The sequence below is a fragment of the Protopterus annectens genome, chromosome 7.part0 (genome assembly GCF_019279795.1).
Source record: "Protopterus annectens isolate FY-2018-M chromosome 7.part0, PAN1.0, whole genome shotgun sequence".
In the NCBI taxonomy this organism is placed as follows: domain Eukaryota; kingdom Metazoa; phylum Chordata; order Ceratodontiformes; family Protopteridae; genus Protopterus; species Protopterus annectens.
The window spans coordinates 757,910,618-757,932,248 of NC_056739.1; the positions used below are offsets into that span (position 1 = coordinate 757,910,618).

Sequence of the window (21,631 nt, forward strand, 5' to 3'; positions counted from 1 at the left end):
ATATGCTGATGACTCCACACTTTTATGTTCAGCCAAATCCAAATCTGAACTTCTCTCTCTTACCCAGAACACATTTAACATAGTTGAACAATGGTTTACACAGCATTGCCTTCTTTTGAACCCTAATAAAACTAAACTCCTCCTCTTTACTCCAACTCATAATTCCTCTTCATTGGATTTCTCAATTACATCTACCAATGGTACCATTATATTACCAGACCCAATCACCAAACTTCTGGGCATTATCATAGATAACAACCTGAATTTTGACACCCATATCAATAATACAATAAAAACTGTCAACAAAAAACTAGGCTCCCTATATAGGATTAGACTTTTCCTCTCCCCCACTGCTAGAACAACTATAGCGCACACTCATCTAATCTCTACTCTCCTCTATGCATCACCAATTTTACTAACCTTTCAAAAAAGAACCTTAGCAAACTGGAAACTTCCTATAACAATATTGCTAGGTTTGCTCCAGGTAACCCCTACAGAACCCACCATTGCATAAATATAAAACAGCTTGGATGGCTGGAACTACAAAACGTGATTAAACTCCACCAACTAACCATTGCCCATAAAACCCTTTATAAACCGTCCTCTACTCCTATTCTATCCACCCTCATCACACCATATATAAATCTGAAATCCCTATGTTCCTCTCACAAAAACCTTGTACATACCTCTAAACCCAATAACAAGGCTGGAGAATCTCTCTTTTCTAATGCTATTGGAAAAAACTTGGAATCTTCTCCCCAGTGATCTTTCCTCTCTCCCCTCTCCCTCACTTTTCAAAAACAAACTGAAACTTTACCTAACAATACACTGGCTGTGCCCCTGTTCTAAACCAGACTAGGCATCTAGCCAACAGATTTACCTAAGTTTCTGCCATTATTGACTACATATGTACTATTTATATTCTTAACTTATAAATACCACCTTTTATACTACTCAAGAACAAAGACATTTTCTTTTCTAGTAAACAAAGTTCTTTACTATTACACAAAGTTTCTCTCTCTAGCCATACTATCCTCTGTCTCTCTAAATTCTCTTTACAGAAGATTTTCTTTCTTCTATACTCTAGTTGCACATTTTATATAATTACTCTTTCATCACTTGTCCTTCTTTATTGTATAATTACCTCCTTTTCACACTGCTTTGCTATAAATATTCTAGCAGTAAAGCTCTTTGCTTTGTCCTCTCTGATTTCCATATTATAACCTGCTAGAAGCATAGTACATAATGTATGCAGCTACAATAGTTACCTTATTGCTTTTTATCCTTTGCATAGTACATAATGTATGCAGCTACAATAGTTACCTTATTACTTTTTATCCTTTGCATAGTACATAATGTATGCAGCTTCATAGTTATCTTATTACTTTTTATCCTTCCAAGGTTTTATTTTGTAATTTGCAATGTATATCTTAATATGTCTTGTTCTTCTTCTAGTCCTATGTTAAAATAATTTTTAAGTTTTTTAATTAGTTTATCTTGGAGCTTTTCTCCCTGGGCCTCTACTGAAAATGGACACATATCCAACTAGACTAGCCCGGTCAACAAATGTAAAATAAATAAAATAAATAAAAATAATTCTCTCACAGACATGATATATGAAAATATATAGTAATTCTCACACAGACTTCTCCCGTCACCATATATATTAATGTTCACAGATATCAAAATATATAGTAATTGTCACAGACACGTCTCATGTCACAATAAATAAATTCTCACACAGACATCACAAATCACAGTATATGGCAATTCTTACACAGACATCACACATAACAGACATCACATGTCAGACTATGTAGTAATTCTTACATAGGCCTCACACATCTTCATGTACAGTAATTCTCACACTGACATCACACATTAAAATATGTAGTAATTCTCACAAACACAGCATACATAACAATATATTGTAATTCTCACACAGACATCACACCTCATAATATATAGTAATTCTCACAGCAATATCACCTATTAGAATATACAGTAATTTTTACACAGACATCACATCTCACAATATATAGTAGTTCTCACACAGATATAATGTATGGTAATTCTCACACAAGCAACAGACTTCACAATGTATAGTAATTCTCACACAGACATCACACATTACAGTATGTAGTAATTCTCACACTGTCATCACATATAACATTATACAGTAATTCTTACATCATCACATACCATAATATACAGTAATTCCCACACATACATCACAAGTCACAACATGTAGTAATTCTTGTACAGATATCACACATATTAATGTATAGTAATTCTCCCATAGACATTGCACATCACAATATATAGTAATTCTCACACTAACATCACACATCACAATTTTTACTAATTCTTACACATGCATCACACCTTAAAATATGTGGTAGTTCTCAGACAGACATCATGCATTGTGATAATAGTAATTCTCACACTGACATTACACATCACAATCTGTACTACTTACAAAGGCATCAAACATCACAGTATATAGGGTCTATATTAGAACACCGAACTTTCAAAATTTCGAGCGTTCTAATATCGAACCACATTAATCGAAAATTTAAAACAGGGAATTTTTTCCTAGGGAAAAACATTTGCTGCTCCAAAACACATACACAGAACACAAGCACACCAAACAAATAGCAATCCACACACATACACCTAAACTCTTACACCTAACCCTACACTAAACTATACATGCACCAGTAATTATCCACTTACCTTACCCAAACCCTAACCCTAAGGTCCATCACTATCGCACAGTCACCTCACCCGTGCCCTAACCCTAACTCACCTACCCCACCCTAACCCTCACGTCCACACAATCGCACACTTACCTGAACTCGACCTGTAACTTTCCACCACAGTGCTGAAAATACCGAAGCAACATAGACAACCGGATTCTTTCCCTAGGAAAAAATTTGGTTTTCTGTTTCTTCGATATTTTCCGAGTTCTCTGAAAATGGGTCGATATTAGAACACTCGAAATTTTGAATGTTCGGTGTTCTAATATAGACCCCAGTATATAGTAATTCTGACACAGACATCAGACATAACAGTATTTAGTAATTCTCACACAAGTATTAAACATCACAATATATAGTAATTCTAACACTGATATCACATATCATAATATATCACACATTACCAGATATAGTAACTGTTACACCAATAACATAAATTGGAAAATGTAGCAATTCTCTCATTGACACCACACAGCATAATACTCTCTGACAAACATCACACATCACAATATATAGTGATTCTCACACAGGCATCACACCTAACTCACACACAGACATCATGCATAACAGTATACAGTAATTCTCACACAAGCATCTGACGTCACAATATATAATAATTCTCCCACAGACATCACACTTCGTAATATATACTAATTCTCACACAGACATCAGATATCAAAATATATAGTAACTCTCCACACAGACATCAAACATCACAACATATAGTAATTGTCACACAGGCACCACACATCCCTTTATATAGTAATTCTCACACAGACATCATGTGATATAATATACAGTAATTCTCACTCAGACATCACATGTCATAATATACAGTAAGTCCCACTCAGACATCACATACCATAATATACAGTAATTCTCACACAGACATCACACTTCATAATATACAGTAATTCTCATACAGATGTCACATATAATATACAGTAATTCTCACACAGACATCATATGTCACAATATACAGTAATTTTCACAAACATCACACGTCATAATGTACAGAAATTCTCACACAGACATCACATATCACAACATGTAGTAATTGTCACACAGGTACCCCCACACATCTCTTTATATAGTAATTCTCACACAGACATTACATGTAATAATATACAGTAGTTCCCTCACAGACATCACACGTCATAACATACAGGAATTCTCACACAGACATCACACGTCATAATATACAATAATTCTCACACAGACATCACACATCATAATATACAGTAGTTCTCACATAGACATCACACTTCATAATTTACAGTTACTCTCACACAGACATCACATATCACAATATACACTAATTCTCACACAGATATCACTTGTAATATATAGAAATCCTCACAAAGACCTCACACATCATAATATACACTAATTCTCACACAAACATCACATACCACATTATATAGTAATTCCCACACAGATGTCACGTCATAATATACAATAATCCTCACATAGACATCACACATCATAATATACAGTGATTCTCATACAGACATCACATATAATATACAGCAATTTTCACACAGATATCGCATGTCACAATATACAGTAATTTTCACACAGACCACATATAATATACAGTAATTCTCACACACATATCACACATCATAATATACACTAATTGTGACACAGACATCGCATATAATATACAGTAATTCTCACACAGATATCACATATCATAACATACACTAATTGTGACGCAGACATCACACAACATAATATACAGTAATTCTCACACAGACATCACATCATAATATACAGTAATTCTCATACATACATCACAAGTCATAATATACAGCAATTCTTACACAGACATCACATGTAACAATATACGGTAATTGTAACACAGGCATCACATATAATATGCAGTAATTCTCACACAGACATCACACGTTATAACATAGACTAATTTTGACGCAGACATCACACAACATAATATACAGTAATTTTGACACAGATGTCACACATCTTAATATACAGTAATTCTCATGCAAGTATCACATATAATATACAGTAATTGTCACACACCCATCACATGTCACAATATACGGTAATTTTCACACAGACATCCCACATCATAATGTACAGTATTTCCTACAGATACATCACATATCATAATATACAGTAATTCTTGCACATACATCACGCATCATGATATACAGTAATTCTCACACAGACATCACACATCACAACATATAGTAATTCCCACATAGAGATCACATGTCATAATATACAGTAATTCTCACACAGACATCACATGTCACAACATATAGTATTTATTTATTTATTTCATTTTATTTAACACTTGTTTACTGGGAAAGTCCGACTTGGAATGAAGCCAATTTTCAGTGGAGGCTAAGGGAGAAATGCTCCAGATGCATGTCTTTATAACATGGGGGGAAACCAGAGCACTCGGAGGAAACCCACACGAATGCAGGGTGGACATGCAGACTTTGCACAGAAGACATCACAGCCGAGAATCGAACCAGATAACCTCTTGTTGTGAGGCGACAACGCTACCGCTGCACCACTGCTCCATCCATCTGATAAATCTCACACAGACATCACACGCAGTAATATATAGTAATTCTCACATAAACATCACATATCATAATGTACAGTAATTTTCACACAGACATCACATGTCATATTATACAGTAATTCTCACACAGACATCACACGTCCTAATATACAGTAATTCTCACACAGACATTACATGTCATAATATACTCTAATTCTGACACAGACATCACACAACATAATCTACAGTAATTGTCACACAGACGTCACTCATCATAATATGCAGTAATTCACAAACAGAAATTATATGTTATAATATACAGTAATTCTTACACAAATATCTCATGTCATAATGCACAGTAATTCTCACACAGACATTACATATCATAATATACAGCAATTCTCACACAGACATCAGATGTCGTAATATACATTAATCATCACAAAGGCATCACACATCATAATATACAGTAATTTTCACACAGACAACATGTCATAATGTACAGCAATTCTCATACACACATCACATATAATATACAGCAATACTCACACAGACATCACATGTCACAATATACATCAATTTTCACACAGACATCACATATGTGTATACAGTAATTCTCACACAGACATCACATGTCATAATGTACAGCAATTCTCATACACACATCACATATAATATACAGTAATTCTCACAGACATCCCATGTCACAATATACAGTCATTTTCACACAGACATCACACGTCATAATATAAAGTAATTCTCATACATATATCACATATAATATACAGTAATTCTCACACAGACATCACATAATATACAGTAATTCTCACACAGTTATCACACGTAATTAACACTAATTTTGACACAGACGTCACACAACATAATATACAAGAATTCTCACAGACATCACATCATAAAATACAGTAATTCTCACATATTCATCACACGTCATTATATACAGTAATTCTCACACAGACATCACATATACAGTAATTCTCACACAGATATCACACGTCATAATATACACTAATTCTGACACAGACATCACACAACATAATATACAGTAATTCTCATACAGGCATCACACATCATGTTGTTTGTTGTTTGTCTTTCGGCTTTTTCCCGGTAAGGGGTTGCCACAGCAGAACTCCGGTCCACTAATGATTGGCAGTAGATTTTTACGAAATGCCGAGGTGCCAGCTCGACGCCCAACCTTCAACTAAGGCACGCCCATTTACACATGCATGTCTTTCGAATGCTATCCAACTGCGGGGAGGACATGCAGACTCCACGCAGAAGGCCCTCCCAAGCCAAGCCGAGAATTGAACGGGAGAACCTCTTGCTGTGAGGTAACAATGCTACCGCCATACCACCGTGGCATACAGGCATCACACATCATAATATACACTAATTCTGAGACAGACCTCACACGACATAGTATACAGTAATTCTCACAGACATCACGTCACAATATACAGTCACTTTCACACAGACATCAGACATCATAATACAGAGTAATTCTCATACACATATCACATATAATATACAGTAATTCTCACACAGAACATATAATATACAGTAATTCTCACACAGATATCACACGTTATAATATACACTAATTCAGACACAGACATCACACAACATAATATACAAGAATTCTCACACAGACATCACATCATAAAATACAGTAATTCTCAAACAGACATAACACATAATATGCAGAAATTCTCACACATACATCACATGTCATAACATACAGTAATTCTCACAGAGACGTCACACATCACAACATATAACTCTCACACAGACATCACACGTCATAATATACAATAATTCTCACACATACATCACACAACATAATATACAGTAATTCTCACTCAGATGTCACATGACATAATATACAGTAATTTTCATATAGACATCACACGTCATAATATACAGTATTTCTCACACACACATCACACAACATAATATACAGTAATTCTCATATAGACATCTTATGTCAGAATATACAATAATTATCACACAGATATCACGTATCATAATATACAATAATTCTCACACAGAAATCACATATAATATACAGTAATTCTCAGATACATCACGTCATAATATACAGTAATTCTCACACAGACATTATATGTCATAATATACAATAATTCTCACACAGACATCACATGTCATAATATACAGTCATTCTCACAGAGACATCACACATCACAACATATAGTAATCCTCACACAGACATCCCATCATAATATACAGTAATTCTCACACAGACATCACAAGTCATTATATACAGTAATTCTCAGAGAAATCCCACATCACAAATATAATAATTCTCACACAGACATCAACCATCATAATATACAGTAATTTTCACACAGACATCACGTCATAATATACAGTCATTTTCACACAGACATCACACAACATAATATACACTAATTCTCACACAGCCATCGCACCTCATAATGTACAGTATTTATCTCACAGACATCACATATAAAATACAGTAATTCTCACACAGACATCGCGTCATAATATACAGTAATTCTCACAGAATTCACGTTATAATATACAGTAATTCTGACACAGACAAAAATTCTTACACACACAGGTCATAATATACAGTAATTTTCACACAGACATCACATATACTATACAGTAATTCTCACACAGAGATCAAACATCATAATATGCAGTTAATTCTCACACATACATCATACGTCATAATACAAAGTAATTCTCACAAAGAGATGATCACATATTACAATATGCAGTAATTTTCACACAGACATCATACAGCATAATGGATAGTAATTCTCACATCCCATATCAGAATATGTAGCAATTCTCACACGTCACAACATGTAATTTTCCTAGAGACATCACACATAATAATATACTCTCCCACAGACATTGCACATCATAATATTTAATAATTCTCTCACTGACATCAGACATCACAATAAATAATTCTGACACAGGCATCATACATCACAATGTATAATAATTTGCATAGCAATAAACATCAAAATATGTAATAATTTCACATATATGTCATACCTCACAATATACAGTAATTCTGACAGACATCGCATATCACATTATGTAGCAAATCTCTCTCAGATATCAGCGATCAAAGCATATAGTAATTTTCACATGGACATCACACACATTTTGTATCTGATTACAGTACACAGAGTAATCCAGCCTGTTTTTTTTATTTATTTTTTTTAGGGTTAGTGAATAGTATGTAATCAAGGGTGCAAGCTTTTCCAGAATCTTGTTGTGCATTTAATTTCTTGAGTTAGATCAAGCAGATTGACATTTAAGTGGGAGGTTCAGTGTCATGATCAGACCACTCTATGTTGAGGGCACCAAAAAGAAGGCCTTCCTGGTTTTCGTTGTCGGTTATCCAGTTAAGAATATTTTCATAGTATTAATGTTTTTTTTAGAGGTATGTTTTCACCTTTATACATATTGCCTTATGATAATTTAAGATGGGTTATTAGTAGTTCTACTGAGTCAAACTTTGGGGTTTGTTGGGATGTATTACCATTTCTAAGGTGTTAGAGGACATAGTAGCTACACCTTCAGCACATTTAGTGGTTTGGTTATTTCTTACTATGTTATACCCTTGTGGGAGTATTTCTTCATCTTTTATGGAAGATTTTAACCATGTATAAGTAAGTGGGGGCTATGGGTTTGAATCTAGTTTTGAAGCTCAGCAGTTTTATTCCAGATGCTGCGTACATTTATATTGTATATCTTAAGGCCTAAGTAATCTGGTAGAGTTTTGTTTGTTTTGTTTAACAGAGGCATAGGATACAGTAGTTGAATGATTATTTGTATGTGTGTGTGTTGTAAGTTGAGTTTGGATGGAGGGGGTTTGACTGCTATTACTGGGGGTAGACCATGGGTTTGGTTATGTCACCACATATTTTAAGTGTTTGCAGGTGTTCAGTTAAATCTAACAGATATATGCATTTTGATTATAGCTTTAGGTTTATTATACCGGTCTGGTTGTTTAGTAGAATTCATTTTTAAGTAAATTTGTGGACCTGAGAAGGGAGGAGCAGATTGTAAGTGTAGTTGTGGGCTCAGTATTTGTACCATTTGTGGGGAGTGGAAAGGTTTGTGACAGCTGCTAAGCTTTTAGGGTTGGTAGCAGGTTAAAGTGGAGAGTATGGCTAAGAAATAAGGTAGTCCATTATATCTGCAGTACAAAGAGTTGGTGGTATGGAAAATTTATAGGAGGTTGGTGATTCTAGTGAGTTGAGGGTCTGTTTATTTGTAAAGAGTTAGTACAGAAAAGAATGTTGTTGAGGTTGATAGAAATAGATATGTAATTTGAAATGAAATGTGTATGGTGGAGGTAGTGATATGAAAGTGTTTTTTTCTAAGTGTGGGGAGTACTTTGAACAATGCAGAGCTGAATGGAGTGGAGAAATTGTTACGTGCAAAGGAAATGATGTTGGGGTGGGAAGGATGGAGGAGGGAAGGGGAGTGAAGCACTGCCGAACAGGTCTACTCTTAGGCAGTAGTCAATTGTTAAAAATAATAATAATATTTATGTATATGTATATATGTATTCCATCTCCTTGGAAGGTCTATGGAACATGAAGTAAAGTGACCCCAGTTATCAGCCTATGAATAATAAAGGGAGGTGAGAGCAGCACTCTAATCAAAGATTAAGCAGGTAAAAAATCTCAATAAAAGTATGAAAAAGCACAAGTATTTAACTAAGGAAAACCAGGAGTCTTTCCCGATTGAAGCAGGTATTGGCTTTATTTCTGTATTTGTCATTTTAAGGCTGTCTAAAAACTTGCTTATAAATTGTACTTCTCATTTGTTTGGATTGGTCTCACAGTTGCTTTCCAGTTTCCAACCCTGAGAGAAAGAGAAAATAGGACACAGTTCAGTTTATGTATATAGAAACACAGGAACTTAATAGGCAAGTGATCATGGAGACCATAAGATGCCTAACCATATCCACCTTTAAGCAGACAAACTTAAAAGTTCTTGCCACCCTTTTCAAGCACTTAATAGTGCAGAAGCAGGACAATTGCATTCCTTCTGAAAATGAAGTCCTACTACAAGCACTTAGGATACATGGACAGTGCCTTTGGGGGGGGGGTGCCCATCCTTTACAGGACCAGTTTTGGCAGACAGCTGTCAATGACATAAATGTTGTGTGTGTGTGTGTGTGTGTGTGTGTGTGTGTGTGTGTGTGTGTGTGTGTGTGTGTGTGTGTGTGTGGGTGGGGGTCATGGTCATAATTACAGCAGTGTTTTAAGCATGTTGCTAGCATCCTGCATTTGCAAGGCCATGTTCCATAGCATTAGAGAGGGCAGTCATGATGGGAAGGTACCACAAGGAACAAGCTAACAGAACCAACAAAGCTTTTGGTGTCCAAGTAAATGGACAGAGGTAATGGGATAATTGCTAGAGGAATGGACACTGACATGATGGTGGGGCATCCCCATACATAACCAAAATAAACTAGGAGGAATATTCAGTGGTCGTGTTGGTCATGCTGGTTTAACTGCTCTCCTTGGTTTATAGGTGTATATATTTCCATCCCCATACATCTCAGTGGATGGTGTAACAGGTTAGTATCATGCACTGCTGATTTCTTTGCAACAGCACTGCACATATAGACTGTAGGCTGAGCACATCATATCTTTTTTATGCTTTGGTCTAAGACTCTCACGTACCTAGATCCCCTTGACATGCATGTTATAGGGTCACAGCAGAGGTAGATACAGAGCCCCTTAGCATGTATGCCACAGGAATGCAGCAGATGTAGGTACATAGACCCCCCCTCAGCATGCATGTCACAGGGATACAGCAGATTTAGACAAAATGACCCACTTAGCATGCATGCCACAGGGACACAGCAGATTTAGGTACATAGCCCCCCTTAGCAAGCATGTCACATGGATGCAGCAGATGCAGGTGCATAGACATCCCTTAGCATGCATGTCATAGGGATGCAGCAAACATAGGTACATAGATCAGAATGACCTTTTTTATTTAAATATAAAGACTTGTTAGAAATAATTCCGAGAAATGTTGCATTTTCTTATAAGAGAGGTAGAAACCTCAAAGACATGTTGGTACATGCTAGATATTCTAGACCTCATGTTAGTTTAAAATTGGAGATAGGATTAATGGGCACATACCAGTGTGGCAAATGCATTTCTTGCCAATATATAAGTAGAACGTTTGTATATATAAATGGTAAAAACTTCAAACCTTGTGGCAAGTTTTCTTGCAATACAGAAGTAGTGGTGTATGCATTAAAATGTCCCTGTGGATTGTTTTACATAGGAGAAAGTAAACGAGCTTTTAAAGTTAGACTTCAGGAACACATAAGGGATATAAAGAATAAGAAAATGGAAAGTCCCTTAGCTATGCACTTTAAAGACTATCATAATAGTCAACCAGATGGTTCGTTAGCAACAGTTTTAGAACATATAGTAGTGGATAATAGTAGTGAAGTGATTAAGCAAAAGCTTTTATATAAAGAGACTGTTTTTATATTAAAATATGGAACAATGACACCTAGTGGTATAAATGTGGAATGCAATTGGAAAGTTTTTTTATGAATTAATGATTTTTTGATTAATTGTTTGATTGTTTAATTGATTGTTTTAAGATGATATAAATACTCATGAAATGTGCTTTGTAGTCATTCTCCTTGAAGGCGTGAGCCGAGGCGCTAGAGAGACTAATAAAACAGTGTTGGATCTTTCATTTTGGTCGTTCTATTTGGATTCTCTTGGATTTTTTATTTTTTGGTTGTTAATATATAGGTACATAGATCCCCTTAGCATGCATGCATGTCACAAGGATGCAACAGATGTAAGTACACAGATCCAAGTTAGCATGCATGCCACAGGGACATGACAGATGTAGGTAAATAGACCCCCTTAGCATGCATGCCACAGGGATGTAACTGTTGTAGGTACACAGGCCCCCTTAGCATGCATGCCACAGGGACAGGTACATAGACCTCCTTAACATGCATGTTACAGGGATGCAGTAGGTGTAGGTACAAAGACCCACTTATCATGGAAGTCATAGGGATGCAGAATATGTAGATGCACAGAGTCCCTTAGCATGCAAATCACAAAGACGGAGCAGATATAGATGCACAGACCCCAGTAGCATGCATGCCACAGGGATGCAGGAGATGTAGGTACATGGACCCTCTTAGCATGGATGTCAGAGGGGCGCAGCAGATGTAGGTACATAGACCCCTTTGACCTGCATATCGCAGGGATGCAGCAGATGTAAGTAAATAGATGCCCTTAACATGCAAGCTTCAGAGACTCACCAGATGTAGGTATACAGACCCCCTTAACATGGAAATCACAGGAATGCAGGATATGTAGATACACAGAGCCCCTTAACATGCAAGTCACAAGGACGGAGCAGATGTAGGTACACAGACTCCATTAGCATGCATGCCACAGGAATGCAACAGATGTATGTATATTGTCCTCCTTAACAGGTATGCTTGCATGAATGCCTTAGAGATGCAGCAGTAGACCCCACTTGGCATGCATGTCACAGTGATACAGCAGATGTCAGTATACTGATCTCCTTAGCATGCATGTCACACGGATGTAGCATATTTAGGTACCTAGACCCCCTTAGCCTGCATATCACAGGGACACAACAAATGGAAGTATATGAACACGCCTTAGCATGCACATTATAGGGAAACAGCATATGTGGGTAACTGGACCCCTTAGCTTACATGCATGACACATGGATGCAGCAGATGTAAGTAGATAGACCCCCCTTAACTTACATGCCGCAGGGATATAGCAGACCCTGATACATAGACAGCCTTAGCATGCATGCCACTGGGATGCAGTTATTCAGGTTTACATGCTCACTCTGGTTTGTCTTATGAGATGCATTCAAAGGATAGATCAGTGATATGCAGAAACATGTAGAGACTGTGGCAAGACACCTATGCAGGGACTGATGATGTTATTGATAATGAGACACAGATACCGCACTGAGACATATGATAGAAATGCACTGTCTGTGTCTGTCTCCCTCCAGGCTGGACATCCACACACAGGACAGGGTGAAGGTATTAGCCCTACCCACAGACAGACAGACCTCTAGCTGCACAGTGTGTGTGCTTATTGCTGCAGTGGAAGGGGTGTGCCCGTGGTTTCAAGCACAAGTGATGCTCCCCTTGTGGCTAAAATAGCAGATGTGTGCACTACATCTGATTTGAGTATAACTAGCAGTGTGCAGCCTTGCAAATGTATCACATGCCACATTTGTCCCCCGACATATGGGCAGTACTTGTGATCAATCATCAAATGTGCTAAAACGTCATTCAGACACAATCTGCCACAGCACATTCCAGCATGGAGTGGAACTTTGTTATTTGGCATTCAGGAGAATGTCACCCATCCCTGCCAGTAACTCCATGAGGATTCCACTTATACTACCAGTACCACTATCACTATGTCAGCCATCTGGGTAGGGTACTGACCCAGGGTGACTTTTGGGGGACATCATGAAGACTCCATCACCCCATATTATGAGTGGCAAAACCACACAGCCTTCATGTGCAGGACACCTCACAAGCAAACTCCATTTACATCATGGTTACATAGTTGCACTCTATCCCTGCCAACAGAGACCACCCAGTCCTAGTGGGCCGAGGTCTCAGTCACATAGCTGCACCTCAGCCTCATCTCAGGAAGATATCATTCCTGACACATACTACCCATCACCTTGAGATCCCACTTCTAACTCCTATAATGTGCTCCTGCTACCCAGTGAGTATAGATAGATATGTGTCATTGTGTTCCTAGCCACCTGTGCACATGATGACAACTGCAATCCTCTGCACTCTCCCTCCTGTGTGACATATCTGGGAATGTCTCATAAGAGCTGTAGCCCAAACATTCATTAAATAGCCTAGCCTCATGCTAACAATGCTTGCATTATATATATATTTCTATTGCGTGACACTGCACTGTAACTCCATTCTCATTATGGCTCATCTAACATTTCATATATCTTGTCTGTTGTGTAGAACACTGCACTGTTACTGAGTGCCTATCAGGGCTCATCTACCACTGCCCATACATGTTTGTTATGTGTGACACTGCTCTGTCATGTGTGCTCATCAGGGCACTTCTATCATTATATACATCATGTTTATTACATGTCACATTGCACCGTGGTCCTCTGCCCATCACGGTCCCTCTACCATTGCATGCTTCATGTTTGTTCTATGTGAGACTGCATGTTACTTTGTAGTCATTATGGACCATCTAACAGTGCATGCATCATGACTGTTCTGTGTGACAGAATAGACTTGATGTATGCAGCATTAGATGGGCCTTGATATACAGTGACCATGCAGTGGGTATCTAGCATCACCTGTAACAGATTATCAGCATGTTAGGAGAGTTAATACATCTGGACACACTATCAACATAGCTTTATGCATTGACATTCACCACAGTGTATGTGAATTTATCAACTAGATGGCCCTCTGAAATGTCATCATGCCAGAAGTAGTGAAACAGCTGATACATGTGTGTGTCCTAAATAAGAAACATATGAACTGTTTGGATGCTGTGTAAACACACTGTTTATTATCCCATGGGCATCACATGCTACCTGGCAGTTCACAGGTAAGCCTTCCTTTCACAAATACTAATGACTATGGGATAGTTGTGGCTTTTATTGTGTAAAGTACATAAAACCCTGTACTTTGGGGAGGGCAATGTCATAGAAGACACACATGGTGATTGAACTAGGAAACCATGTATGTTCCTCGACATGTAGAAGACTTCTGTCAAAAAAACTTGTGCACATTACAGTGCTGGAGGTCTGTAAATGCCCAGTATGTCCCCTGATGGTTTCAGAAAAATCCCTGTTGCTAAAATTAGGTAGCTATTCATACCTTGGTCTCCACAGACAGGGGAAGGTCACACATTCCTATGGACCCTCTATGCAGTAGTCACATGGTGACCAAGGTCCATACGGTAGGCCGATCTAGTGTGAAATTATCAATAATCTACTGATCAGTAAAGCTGTAGTATGTCACCTGCTGACAGTAATGTTTCCTTTGGAACTGGATGGCAGCTTGTGCATATCAGAAGGGAAGCCATGGTGCTAATTGACAATGTATGCTACTCCATGAGCAATGCTACTGCCACTAGAAATGTTGCCATCTACAACTTTGATATTTTGGTGTGTTTTACCTTTTTGTAGTGACATGCATAATGCTATGTAGTTTTCCTCACATAACACCATGGATTGTGATTATGTTCAGCTGACATGCATTTGCAAATTATTACATTTCCATACCTAGTTTTATACGCAAGTCATTATGTGGTTATTCTGCACATCTTCTGCAGCACATTTGTACTCATTCCACTGTAGTGCAAAGTGGGATCATGAAATAGACAGCCACTAACAGTCCACACGTGGCCATATACAGTCCACACATGGCCATATTCTCACATTGCTGTGTGCTACAATACTACACAACTTGTCTAAGTATGTCAGCCCTAAGGCACATAAGCTGAAACAGAATTTGCTACAATAAGAAAATAAGTAGCATTTCTATGCTAGAGATCTCACACTGAAAATTGGAAACAATCTTACTAGAACTGTTCCAAACGTTAAGACATGGCAAACCATGTTTGTCAGATCAGTTACCACTGTATCATAGTTAATGTATTCAGTAATAAGGATGTAGTGTTTGTTAATCTATGTGATGGATATGGAGAATATAACAGTAGACGTAAGCCACATGGTTTAATTGTTCCATGCATGCATCTCAAAGTAACACCTACCATAAACTGAGACTTGTTTATTTTGTTACAGATTTGGATCATATGTGTATGTAAGCTATAAAGAAGGAGAAACTAATGCTAAATGAATAAATAATTAAGAAACAAAAATCAAGAAAGAAAGCAAAGAGCAAAATAAATAAGACAGGGAAAGAGATAAAGATAAGAGAAACCACAAACAGGCCACACTTGGGGGAGGGCTGACATAATGGTTAGGGTCTTAACTTCATAGATACAAGGTTTGATTCTGAACTTTGGTTATCGGCTAGGCTTGTAATACGTAGCAGAAAGTCTAGTATTTACCTATGAACCTATGAAAAGGGAATGGAAAGGCCATGATGGACAAAGAAGATGAAATAATGAGAGGTGGCAAAGAGAGTCAGTGAGCAAGAAAAGGAAAAGTATACAATGAGAGAGGAATTGACCACTGACATGTGCATACATACTGTGCTCCTTAGATAAGAAACAGTCATTAAGATAATCCATGGGTCTGCTGTGTTTTTGGAAGCCATACCCACATACACAATCACTACTACCATCCTTACAGTGTTTTTATGTTGTTATACCTTTCCCTATTCCAGCACTGCTATTCCTGAAATATTGAGAGAGTACAGCGACATATTTTGTTAATTTTCTTATTACTTCTTTTTTTTTTAGAGCTGAAACTGAGAGAGGCCTCTCCAGAAAGCACATTATAGAAGGTACCCATGATTCATATGTGTTATCTATAAAATTCTAAATACCATAACATGAAGTGTAAAACTTTTGCATGGAAATCTCTGAAGTAAGGATGCACTGACATGGATGTTCAATCGCCTTTCTTGACAGCATAGCATGTCTATCTCCATATGCATTAAGTCATTATATTTTATTCTGTAGAGAAGTGAACATTTAGTAATTTCATTCCATGCCGATTATTCCTGCCCTGAATGATAATGTTTACAGTTTACTTTTCTGTCAATAGTCATTGCATTTTTTTTTCAAATCTGGGAGGGGAAAAAAGATAAGACAAGTACAGACAGTATAAAAAGGAGCTCAGGCAGTAACATGCATGGATAACCTTAATTTTTCATTAAGTAATGCCTGTGGGTACACTGTAAATTTGGGAGAATTGTTCCAATCAGAAAGGTTAAACCTCAGTATTTGAATATGTACAAAGTTCTATGTGTTTGTTTTAAGTTAATATGTTATGGGGGTCTTCTGTGGTGTGTTTTTGAGGGTTTTCAGTAAAACAAAAAAGTCTTATAAAATGTGACGTAGGTTCAAAGGCAAATGGCAAGAAACAACTGTATAAAAATCAACCTGCCAAACATTAGTTGGTGCATGTAACACAAAAGCTGGAAAATGACATTAAAAAAAAAAAAAGCTGTCATATATAATAGGTGGGAATAATAACTTCTTATCATAATGGATACACTATCTATATCATTTTGGAATGTGAATGGCCTCGCAGGTATAGACAAGAATGTAAGAGTATTGAATTATACTAAGAGATGCAGAGTGAAAATGGCAATGCTACAGGATATATATCTGGAAAGAAGTGAGCATGAGAATTGGTAAAGATAGGATTTCAGGATGAATATTCAGCAGAATATCAGGGACAAAGAAAATGATGCACACTTATACTAATTGCTAATGGAGCTCCAACAGTGGTAATAGAGGAACAAATATAATAATGGCAAATTTGTGGTAGAAAATGAGCTACTGGCAAGGGAGGAGGATTATCCTGGCATGTATTTATATTCCACCTAAAACTGCTATCATGGAGCTTAAAAAATTTTTGGGAGAAATAATCAGCTTACAGCAGGGAATATTACTTAATGGTGGGGACTAGAACTTGATTTGCAACAGTGAGGATGTTTGTGGGGGACCTAGAAGGGAAAACATAACAAGAGGATATATTTCTGAAGAAATATATGAAAATATTTGACATGGTGGACATGAATTCAGTAGTAGCAACTCAGAGAGAATGTATGTACTATTCCTCAAGGTACAATAACTGGGGTAGAGTAGGTGGGAATTATATTTCACAGGAACATGTGCATTTTATTGGAAGCCCTGACACACATCCAATAACAATTTCAGATCATGCACCAGTAACAACTAAGATATAAATGCATGATTATGAAGTAAAAATGAGACACTGGCACTTCCCCACCTACCTGTTAAAAAGAGAGGAATTTAAGGAATGGACAGTGGAAATTATTTGAGCGATGAAGATAAACATTTCTTCAGACATAGCTAGTGAGTGGGATAAAATGAAAGCAGAGTTTAAAACTAGTGTAAAATTTAAAGAAAAAAGAGATATGGTTAGGAAGTAACAGGAATTATTTTGAGAGGCTAACACAGGTTAAAGTACTTCAGAATAAGAGGAATCTCACAGAACAAGAACAACAACTGCAGAGTGCTGAAGAGAAAATGTATGCATGGCTTTAGAAACTTTGCTACTAATTAACTGTTTTTTGATAATAACTCCAGAGCACAAAAACTTTTAGCACAATGACTTAAGTGACAGAAAGTAGAAAGGGTTGTTTCCAAACTTGGGGAACCTTTAACAAGAAAAATAACCAGAGATCTTGTAAAGATATTAGAGATATTTCGGAAATTTTTTGAAAGTTTCTATAAAGCAGTGGAATGTGGAAATCAAGAAAGAGCACAAATTGAAATATTTATGGAAGACTGAAATATTTATGGAAGACAAGTATGCCAAGGTTAGATGTAGACGAACCTCAACAATTAACAGTTAAGCTAGAAAGATATGAGAAAAAATGGTTATTTACAATCAAGCTGCAGGAATGTCTCCAGGAATAGATGGTATTCCTGACAAAGTCTGGAAGCTAGGAGGGAAGAAAGTGATAGCAGAGAGGAAACACCAACATCCTGGAAGAAAGCTGTGGAGCTGTAATACCTAAAGACAACAACGACCCATCAGACCCAGCTTCATATAGGCCCATTTCAATTTTAAACTATGATTATAAAGTGTTAATGTCTATAATACCTAAAAGAATGGCAAAGGTGCTGCCAAAGCTGCTAGATATACAGTAGATTCTGTGATTTTATAGAAGGGAGACAAAATTGAGTACTCTCTATAGACACAAGAATTTTCTCACAGATAAAGCAAGAATCACTTTAGCCCAGACTCACCTTCTGTCCACACTTATGTATTCAGTGCCAATCTTAACCCCATATTAGAAAAACTGTTCTTGACAAAATTGAGTCATGTTATAACAAAATTGCCAAATTTGCTAGCAACTCTTCCTTCAGAACCCATCACTGCCAGGTACTAAGAGTTATTCAATGGCTTGAATTTCCTCAATTACTCTTCTACCAACAGCTAACCTGTACCTTTAACATACTGAACTATCCTGACAAAACTCCAGCACTAAAACAACTGCTGTCCCACTACTCTACTAGTCATCCCCTCCCCTTCACTCTTCTAATAGATCTCTCCTCTGTATCACTACTGCCAACAATACTGCGGGAAAAAACTCTGTACTCTTATACCATAGCTAAAACCTAGAATAACCTCCCACTGCCATAACTTCTACCATAGCTATCACACAATTCAAAAAAATCACTTAAATCACATCTCAGGAAAATTTGGATCTGCCCATGTATGACATAACAAGCTCTTTACTACTTATTCCATACTGTCTCCCTCCTATCCTACCTATTTTTAACCTAATGCAGAATATATGTCTTAGATCTATAAACTTGTGGTCTATTAAGACAGGTAATCTCAGCATTGTTATTGAGCATCTCTCTGTTTTTTAAACATTGTCTGTATTCGGCATTGCTGTATCTAATTATGGAGAGTTTACTTTAATGACAGTTAATCTCAGCATATTTAATATGCATGTCGCTACTTTTGAACATCTGTTTGTTTTTGTCTGTATTGTTATTGTTGTGTGCAATTGTGGAGCTTTTCTCCCCGGGCCTCCACTGAAAATGAACCTAGTCCAGTTGGATTATCTCGGATAACAAATGTAAAATAAATAAGTAAAAATAAATACATATGATAACATTATTAGGACTTTGATGATCCAGAGGGAAGCAGAATATAAGGATATATCACTATTGTCAGTCGGTCTTGCAGAAAAAGCATTTGACAGAGCAAACTGCTAATTTATGGATAGGGCAATGGAAAAAATTAGCATTCCTTGATACAATAATAAGGTTAATTAGGAGGATATATGAGGGATTGGAGGCAAAATGCAGTGAAAGTAGAACCACTGTCAAAGACAATAAAGAACTCAGAAATTCAAGGATATAATAAGTATGGTAATCAAGAAAAGTTGGCTTCATTTGCAGACAATATTATTTTGTACATGATAAAACTGGAAAAGGACATCTCCATGTTTTGGAACATTGTGAAACAGTTTCATGTCTTTTTGGGATATAAAATTAACGAAGATTAAACAAAGGCTGTACCTGTAAACTGTGTACCCACTACCCACACATTAATTGGTTCAGCAATATTTACAGGGACATGATAAAATTAAGTATTTAGGAGTATGGATTAAAAGGGATTCTGTTATGGCTACTAGGCATACCTCTCAACTGTCTAAATTTTCACAGAATATTCAGATTTGTGCCTGTTATTTTTGGTCTGTTCCTCATAAAATTTATAGTTTTCTGGCAAATCATTGAGCACTGGCATAATGAATGTCAATTCATTATATCAATACTCTCCTTGCACTGGAGGATGCCGATGTCTCTGCAGTCACAGAAACTTGGTTCAGGGCTGCAGAGAGCACCCCTGCCTTACCAGGCTATTCCTCATTCCACACATTCCAACCCCAAAATGAGGTCAGGAAGACTTAGTCTCTATCTTCATTAAAGACAGGCACACCTCCAGACTGGTTTGCCATCATGATGCACTGGAACTATTCCAGGTGCAACTGACAGTTGGCATCCAGTTGTCCAAGAAGCACTTGAATTGCATTAGGGAGGAACTCTGCTTCACATGGATAGGGAGCCTGTTCCATAGACGGGGTAGTCTCTGGATACATGCCTATCTCTCCAGCAGGTCCTATTTATATCACAGGCAAGGTTTAAGTCTTTAGAATGGGTAATTCTAGTGCTGTTTGTTTTGTGGATATGTAGAAGGTTCATTAGAGTGGAGTTTGAGAATGCCCTGTATGCCAGGCATAGATCTCCCCTCAAAAGCCTGTAGGAGATAGAATACAGGGATAGGGCCTTGAGGCAGTCTGCATAGGACATATTAGTTACGCCCTGCATTCTTTTAGTGAGGAACCTCTGTGAACGTTCCAGTTGTTAGATATGCCTGGTTAGGTACGTACCAAAGGGGGTATTGTACTCAATGACAGGTCTGATGAATGCTGAATACAGTGGAACAATGACTTCCTTGGACTTGGATGCCATATATTTGTTTAGAAGTTGCATAACATAGAATGATTTCCTCACCACTGTAGACACGTGATGATCAAAGGCTAGATTACTATCTGTGTGTGTCC

The 21,631-nt window shown here is 37.2% G+C and overlaps 1 protein-coding gene across 5 annotated transcripts in view; it reads left to right on the forward strand.

Moving 5' to 3' along the window:
• KCNAB3 (potassium voltage-gated channel subfamily A regulatory beta subunit 3) overlaps positions 1 to 21,631 on the forward strand; it is a 1,202,467-nt gene that overhangs the window by 549,841 nt on the left and 630,995 nt on the right. For all 5 annotated transcript variants that reach the window (XM_044077289.1, XM_044077288.1, XM_044077291.1 and 2 more), the window contains one exon: positions 16,812 to 16,855. In XM_044077289.1, coding sequence (XP_043933224.1) covers positions 16,812 to 16,855 — 44 coding nt within the window. The remainder of the gene's footprint in view (positions 1 to 16,811; positions 16,856 to 21,631) is intronic.